Source organism: Jatropha curcas, chromosome 11, assembly GCF_041381405.1.
Source record: "Jatropha curcas cultivar XTBG-Jc1 chromosome 11, XTBG_Jcur_1.0, whole genome shotgun sequence".
Lineage (NCBI taxonomy): Eukaryota > Viridiplantae > Streptophyta > Magnoliopsida > Malpighiales > Euphorbiaceae > Jatropha > Jatropha curcas.
The window spans coordinates 22,876,187-22,884,586 of record NC_143161.1 but is presented as its reverse complement, the minus strand read 5'-3'; the positions used below and the strand labels follow the sequence as shown (position 1 = coordinate 22,884,586).

At 41.3% G+C, this 8,400-nt stretch overlaps 1 protein-coding gene across 1 annotated transcript; it reads left to right on the top strand.

Annotated features, from left to right (window-relative positions):
• The first annotated feature begins 1,422 nt into the window (after positions 1 to 1,422).
• On the top strand, positions 1,423 to 2,776 carry LOC105641399 (uncharacterized). Its single transcript, XM_012225923.2, has 4 exons — positions 1,423 to 1,625; positions 1,882 to 1,973; positions 2,172 to 2,281; positions 2,396 to 2,776. Exons 1-4 carry the CDS (start codon positions 1,423 to 1,425, stop codon positions 2,774 to 2,776), a joined length of 786 nt encoding a protein of 261 aa, XP_012081313.2.
• The last annotated feature ends 5,624 nt before the right edge of the window (positions 2,777 to 8,400 follow it).

Genomic DNA, 8,400 nt, shown 5'->3' with positions numbered 1-8,400 from the left:
CAAGTACCATGATTGTTTCCAGGGAAATCGAAAGGTTGACAAGTACATGAAAGAGTTCTTGAGATTGCAGGCACGATGCAACAATTGTGAAACTAAATCCCCGCAAGTGGCTCATTATCAGAGGGGATTGAATCATGATATAATGTGTATGATGGGTGTAACTATGATTTTCACCTTGGCAAACGTGTAAAAGATAGAATTAATTGGCAGTCGCGACAATCACCTGATCGTAACTAGAATTTTAGGCAACCCTATTCATTTGAAAATCAGCAGTTCAATAGAAATTCTGGTGGACAGAATTTAAGAGCAGCAACTCTTGCTAAGAACCAGGGTTCACCACAGCTCACCATAGAAGAAAAGAAAGACTCCTCGGGAAAGGTTCCCATGACAGACATAAATAACAAACCAAATCCGTATCAGAAATCAACTGAGAATACTGTTACTGATGTAGAAAATAGGGCATACATCTAATATATATCTAGAACATAGGGGGCTAATGATGGACGTCGTGAGGTGAACGTAGTCGATGAGGTGACTGAGGCTGAGGAGGTAGAAGATGAAGAGGATGGATCCATGGCTAGTTCAGAAGATGGTGAGGTCACATACGTTGTTCAGAAAATTTTGTGCTCCACAAAATAAGAACACAAAACTCAATAGAGAAAAATTTTCCAAGCTAAATGTTGGGTGGGTGAAGCAGTGTGCCAACTCATTATCGACAGTTGTAACTATGAAAATTTGATAGCCAAGCAATTGGTTGAGAAGCTCAATTGGCCCACAGAACCACATCGTTCGCCGTACAAGGGAGGGTGGATTAAGGAGGGTCCAACGATTGAAGTAAACCAGATTTGCAAAATTCCTATCTCAATGGGAAAGTCGTACACAAATTCCATTAGCTGTGATGTTGTGGATATGGATGCTTATGGAGAAGATGCATTGCATAAGGGAAGAGAGAATTCACCTGTTCGCTTGGAAAAATAAGAAAATCATTGTCTACCTTCTAGATCTTCTACCAAAGCTTCTAAAGTGGAGGGGAAATCCATAGTAGCTATTTCTTCCAATGTGCAACAATGATCTAGTGCAATTGAGAACTCCGGAGGTGCGTTAGCTTTGTTGATCAAATCGGAAGTAGATTTTGATACAAGGGCACTAGTACCACCACCTGTAAAGGAGTTGTTAGATGAATTCCATACTTTAGTTGAAGAACTATCTTCCCTTCAAACTTTGTAGGACATCCAACATCAGATTGATTTCATCCCTGGATCGACGATACCGAACCTGCACCATTATAAGATGAACCTAAAGGAGAGCCAGATTCTTCAAGAATAGGTAGAAGAATTATTAAAGAAGGGATATATCCGAGAAAGCATTAGTCCTTGTGGAGTTCCTACTTTATTGGTACCAAAGAAGGATGGAACTTGGAGAATGTGTGTGGATAGTCGAGCCGTCAACAAGATCACAATACAGTATCAATTTCCTATTCCTCATCTGGAGGACATGTTGGACCAATTATCAGGATCTACCGCTGTCTCCAAAATAGACCTTCGCAGCGGGTATCATCAAATTCGGATCAAGGAGGGAGATGAATGGAAGACTGCATTTAAGACTAAGGAAGGGTTATACGAGTAGTTAGTTATTTTGTTTGGTTTGACTAATGCACTGAGCACATTCATGTGACTTATGAATCAGGTTTTGCGCCTTTTCTTGCTCAAATTTGTGGTTGTTTACTTTGATGACATCTTGATTTTCAGTCGCAGCAAGAAAGAACACCTTCAGCACCTTCCACAGGTGTTAGACTCTTTGTAGAAAAATGAGTTGTACATCAATCTTAAGAAGTGTAGTTTTATGACAAAGTGTAGTTTTGTTTCTTGGCTATATTGTTAGCTCGGAAGGAATTCATATTGATGATAAAAAAATTGAGGCCATCCGAAACTGGCCTATTCCTAAGAACATAACTGAAGTTCGCAATTCTCATGGTCTTGCTACTTTATATAGGCGGTTCATCAGGAACTTTAGCAACATTGTCGCTCCTATCACCAATTGTTTAAAGAAAGAGAGAGTTCGTTAATTTGTGTGGACCAAAGATGCAAATAAAAGCTTTGAAGAAATTAAAGATAAGCTTACTTCCACCCCTATTCTTACTTTACCTGATTTTGATAAATTGTTTGAAGTAGATTACGATGCTTGTGGGATCGAAATTGGTGGTGTTTTATCTCAATTTGGAAAGCCTATTGCATTCTTTAGTGAGAAATTGAATGAAGCTAGACAGAGGTGGTCTACTTATGTACAAGAGTTGTATGTAGTTTTTCGAGCTTTTAAAACATGGGAACATTAATTGTTGGGGTGTGAGTTCATTATTTACACTAATCATCAAGCTTTAACTCATTTTCAAACTCAGAAGAAAGTGAGCAAGATGCGTGCGCATTGGGCAACTTACTTTGGTGCCTTTCATTATGTCATTAAGCACAAATCGGGTACTTGTAACACGGTAGCAGATGCTTTGAGTAGGAGAGCAGCTTTGTTGATTACAATTAGACAGGAGATTGTGGGGTTTGAATTTCTTAAAGATCTTTATGCTTCGGATGATGATTTTGCTGACATATGGGCTAAAATTAATGCTAAACAGCCTGCCGATGGTTTCTTAGTACATGACGGGTATCTCTTTAAAGAAAATAGGCTATGCATCCGACGGTCTTGCCACCGGGAAAAGTTAATCCGAGAAATCCATGGTGGAGGATTAAGTGGACATCAGGGATGGGAAAAAACTATTGCGGGTTAGAGGCCCGATTTTATTGGTCATAATTGAAGAAGGAAGCAGGGAAGCTAGTACATAAATGTTCAGCTTGCCAGACACAGAAGAAGCTTGTTTCCAAAAATATTGGGCCATTTTAGATACTTAAGAAGATTAATGATAATGCCTATGTTCTTGACCTGCCCCGAAGACATGAAGATTTTCAGGACTTTCAATGTTGCTGATTTATTCCCTTTCTATCCCGATAATGATCACTCGAGATCGAGTTCTTTTGAAGTGGAGGGGATTGATGTGGAGCAACTGGCACTTAAATATATGGAAGACTTGGATCGCTGCAAACCAAAGAAGAAGAGGCACGGCCGTGCCAGTCTCTGAAAGTCCAAGACGCGAGACACACCCAAGCCTAAGAAGCACAAGCACACCCGTGTCACAATCAGCCTGCCCATGCTAGCCTTTGGAAGTCTAAGCACGCCAGTGCCATGTCAAGGACGCTTGTGCCGACGAGTCTAGTTACGATTCGAGTGCTGGCACGCCCATGTCATACCAAGCACTCTGGTGCTAATCTCTGGAAGTCCACGCACGCCCGTGCCGCTGACCTTGCTAGGGTTTTGTCCAGTTGCAACTTTTGTGTTATTTTCTAGGGTTTTTATGTGATTAGCCTAAACCTATAAATAGATTATGTGTATTATGAGCAAAGGCATCATCATTAGATCATTATTCACATTCAATAAACTTCTTTGAAAGTTTACTTCTCTTTGTTATTCGTCAGATCAAACGTCATTGATCAAAACTCCTGACAGAATATAATCGTTATTCCCATTCATGTAACCGTTTTGCGTCATTTCAGATTTGAGCTTTTTTTTTTAGGGGGGTAAAATGGTATAGGGAAAGTATAAGAGTGAGTAAAAGGACATGCTTAATAAGTTTAGACTAGAACTTCACTCTGTTAAGGATCTTACAGTTTGTAGGTTCATTATGTCATCTAGATCTCAGCATACACAGGATGAGAAGGTTAACAGTTATGCTCCTCCTAGTGGTGCTGAGGGTGGTGTTATAAGCTTGGGTGGAGAGTGTGGTGCTATCGCAGCTTCAACTGCAGGACAGGCAGTTGCTGGTTTGGCTATGCCTAGTCAGGATGCATTTCTTCAGTAGGTAGCTGAGATGCTTAGACAAGTTGCTGGTCAGGCTCTAGTAGGTTATGTTACTCGACCCCCTCTTGAGACTGCATAAGTATGGTGTAGTGGATTTTATGCGTAAGAATGAGGATGATGTTGCTGCTGCAGAGTATTGGTTAGAGAGTACTTAGAGGGTGTTGGATCAGTTACAATGTACCCCAGCAGATAGATTAGTGTGTGCTACTTCCTTACTAAAGGAAGAAGCCTACCAATGGTGGGATATTGTGTCTAGTGCTGCCAGGGTAGAACAGAGGACTTGGGATTATTTTCTAACAGAGTCTAGAAAGTAGTATATTGGAGAGTTATTCGCTGAGAATATGAAGAAAGAGCTTATGGATTTAACTCAGGGTAGGAGAATAATGAGTGAGTATGAGCGAGATTTCATTAGGCTCAGCAGGTATGCTAGAGAGCTAGTTCCTACAAAGGCAAAGATATGTAAGAAGTACACCAAGGGTTTGCATAATGAGATTAAAATGCAGCTTACAGCTCATCCTATCACAGAGTTTCCAGCTTTGGTGACTGCAGCTTTGGGACTTGAGCAGGTTCAAATTGAGGAACAAAGGAGGAAACAGCGCATTCAGAATTAGAGGTTTCATAGCACAACTTCTAGTCAGTCTACTGTTTATTAGTTAGGCAATAAGAAGCAGAGAGGTTCTCAATTATCTGGGCGCAGATAGGGTCCGAGGCAAAGTCATGGTCCTACTACTAGACGAACTCCGTAGACCACCTCAGTTGGTAGTGCTGGCGGTGGTGCTAGGGTTAATATGCTAGTTTGTGAATCTTGTGGTAGACAATATGGTGGAGTTTGTTGGAAGGCTATAGGAGCATGCCTTAGATGTGGGTCTATAGACCATTATGCTAGAGATTGTCCTAAAGGATAGTAGACTGCTAGATCAACTCCAGTTGATTCTCAGGGTAGAGGTAGAGGTAGATCTGATGTTGCTAATACTAAAGGTCAGAGGTTAGCTTCTGAGAAAGGGGACAGACCTGAGACTAGAACGCCAGCAAGAGCATATGCTTGTGAATACTCAAATTTTGAGGCTCAAAGAGCCATTTTTCCGGACTGCAAACAGTCCGGTCGGACCGGAGGTCATTCAAAAAGTTCACCGGAGGTGTGCCAATATGGTATTTGAAATGTCCGAAAAATTACGAGGATCACGGAACTGGTCTCGGAATATTTTTTGGAGGTCCGGAACTCCCGGAAAAGCCTCCGGAACAAAAAAAGGAAAAGGGGAAAAGGCACACGTGCCCGCCCGCGGGGGTGGGCATGCCCGCCCAGGCCAGGCGGGCACGCCCGCCCAAGCCAGGCGGGCAGGGGCGCCCGGGATCACGTTTTTTCCTATAAAAAACGGCTCTGGGTCTCCGTTTTGAGGCACTCAGTCTGTGTTGACGGACGCTCCTTCTCCCTACGCTCTTTGCGATTCTTTACTGCTTTCTTGCATTTTTTTTAATTTTAGTTTTATTTTATTGTTGTGATACTTGGTCACTTAAAATTAAATTAAAATTAATTCCCTTAACGAGGAGCTTAACCTGGAGTTAAGAAGCGGTCGACGATTAAATCAGGTACATGAACTAAACTCTGCCTATTTAATTTTAGCACTTCATGCATGCTACTTTTCTACTCCTAATAATTCTACAACTGCATAAATGCATCCATGTCATCATTAGGCAAACAAATTGCCTCAATTAAATAAATTTAGGCTAAATGCCCGGTTAATTAATAATCGTGGTACTAGAGCTTAAAATCCGACAATATTGGCTTAAAATATCTAGTCTATCAATGGCTATGGTATGATTGCCTTTATTTCGAACAATTTTCGGCTTAAGTCCAATTAATCAATGATTGTGGCTAAAAGGCCTTATTTAAACACGTTTCCTTGGCAATAGAATGCCTAAATTGCAAACCAATTAATCACTTTTGGTAAACAAATTGCCTATAAGTGAGATTAATCTTTTTTTAGCGACAAATCGCTTAAATCAGTATTTTGGCTAAAAGCCTTCAAATAATCACTCTTTTTGGCTAAAAGCCTTAAAATCAATCATTTTGACGACAATCGCCTAAAATCAATCATTTTGGCAATCAAATTGCCTAAATCACTCTTTTTGGCTTAAAAGCCTTAAATCAATCATTTTGGCGACAATCGCCCAATCAACATCATTTTGGCAATTAAATTGCCTAAATCAATATTTTGGCTTTAAAGCTTTCAAATAATCACTTTTGGCGACAATCGCCTAAATCAACATTTTTTTGCAACAATTGCCTAAATCAATCTTTTTGGCTAAAAGCCTTAAAATCAACACTTTTGGCAACAAATGCCTAATCAAATCAATCAATTCTTTGGCAAAATGCCTAAACAACATGCACAAAGCATACACACACTCATGCATAAAGCATCCTCATTCAAAGCCCTCTAAAAGAGGCCTATCGAACTACGTTGACTTTGATCTTCCATTCAAACGGAAGTACGTAGGCACGTTAGGGATTTAACCCCGAGCGGCAAGTCAAAATCACATAAACATTTTTCATTGGTCCCAATTACATCATCTTTCACCCTACAAAGCATTCGTCTTTGGTTAGTTCATCATCATGACATAGTCTCGGGATCCACCTCGGGTTCGTAGACCATGCCTTAAACATTTGGGATAATTAATCTAGTAACTAGGTTAATTAAAATTGGAGTCACTTAGGGTTTTTTCCTAGTTTACCCTAAAACAATTAAACAAGGTGGCGACTCATACATTCACGTGCATTTCCGCCTCAGTCACATGCATTCATATGCCATGATATTCGGGGTAGGGGTTCACAGTTTGGCGACTTCACTGGGGAATTTATGTAATCTTTTTGCATAATAGTGGACTACAATTGTTGAATAAACTAACCTGCCCTTCTTTAGGGCATTACTTTACTATGCTTTGTTTTGCAGGGTACCTTGACATAAATCGAGTGTTCTTTCTTTAAGAATACTCGATGAGAGGAAATTTGAACTTAAGTGACAAATTTGATTAAGACATTTAAATTTGTTGATCTATTTGCACGATTGAGAATCTTTTTCTCCATTGCATAAAAAAAATGAATTTCAAATGAATTTCTTCTCTCTCTGTTCAAACTTCTGAGTCTGGATAGCAAGTAGCGCTGATCGGCAGGTCTCTTTGATTATGTCGACAGACAGCCAAAGCGTCCTCCCTGTTACCGCAAACCGCCCCTAATCCTTTTGGGGGTGGCCCATGGGTATGCGTACCGCTGGACCCACGTGAAACTCTTTGTTTCACATGTGGTTAGGTATATTCATACTCAAGGTTCAAGGGTCCCTTATAAACCGATTCTCTATTTGAGTCATAGCCTATAGAACCAAACCTTTAGGACTGTATGCACCCAATGATGTGAATCATATTCATTAAATGGTTTATGGCGTGTTGTTATGCGCATTCACGACATATCATAGGCATGGGATAAACACAAAGAGAGCAGAAAAACACCCTTTTACTTTCAGTCATGCACAGTTGGACAAAGAGTCAATCTACCTCATATCAGTTACCTGATACACCAACCACTGTACCTAATCCAGCTACCCTTATCCTTACAGGTGCCCACGATCCAAGTGCCCACATCAGTGCCAGCCACACCTACAGTACTATCACCAGCTTCACTAGCTTCACCAGCTACACCAGCTTCACCCACAACTTCAACAACTTTACCTGCACCAATGGCATCGATTGCTGATATCCAAACCCTCATTGAACAACTCGAGGCCAGAATGGAGGCCAGAATGAATGAGGCATTGGCCGCCCAAAGGATTGCCCTGATAGCTGAATTGGGTAATGGTAATGGTAATGGAAATGGGGCTTCGGCCGGGGGAAGTGGACCTGCTACCTCCGATCAGGGTCCTGCTGCTGAGCCAACAAACCCTACCCTGAACCTGGGCGACATGCCCTCCAAAACTGCTTCCGAGCTAGAAGCTCAAAGGATGAGGGAAAAGTTGGAACTGCTGGAAAGGTCTATCACTGCCCTGAAGACCCACAAGGAAGTGGTGGACATGGACTCTTTGTCTTTGTTCCCCGAAGCCAGGTTACCAACTAAATTCAAAATGCCCAACATGGACAAGTTTGATGGAACCACTTGTCCTAAAACACATTTGAAAATGTATGTGGGTGCCCTAAACCCATTCGGATTGAGCAGTGAGCTCCTTGCTCAGTTGTTCCAACAATCTCTTACCGGTGCTGCATTAAGATGGTTTGTTAGCCTTGATCGGTCTAAGATGAAGACCTGGGAGGATATTTGTAATGCATTCAATTCACAATACCACTACAATATGGAGGTGGATGTTACTCGAAGAGAGTTAGAGACCACCAAGCAGAAGAATAATGAGCCTTTCTCCTCGTTCCTTACGAGGTGGAGGGCCAAGGCTGCCCAGATGATTAATCGGCCTTCTGAGCAGGAGCAGGTCGATATAATAATAAAAAACCTGCAGCCTGTTT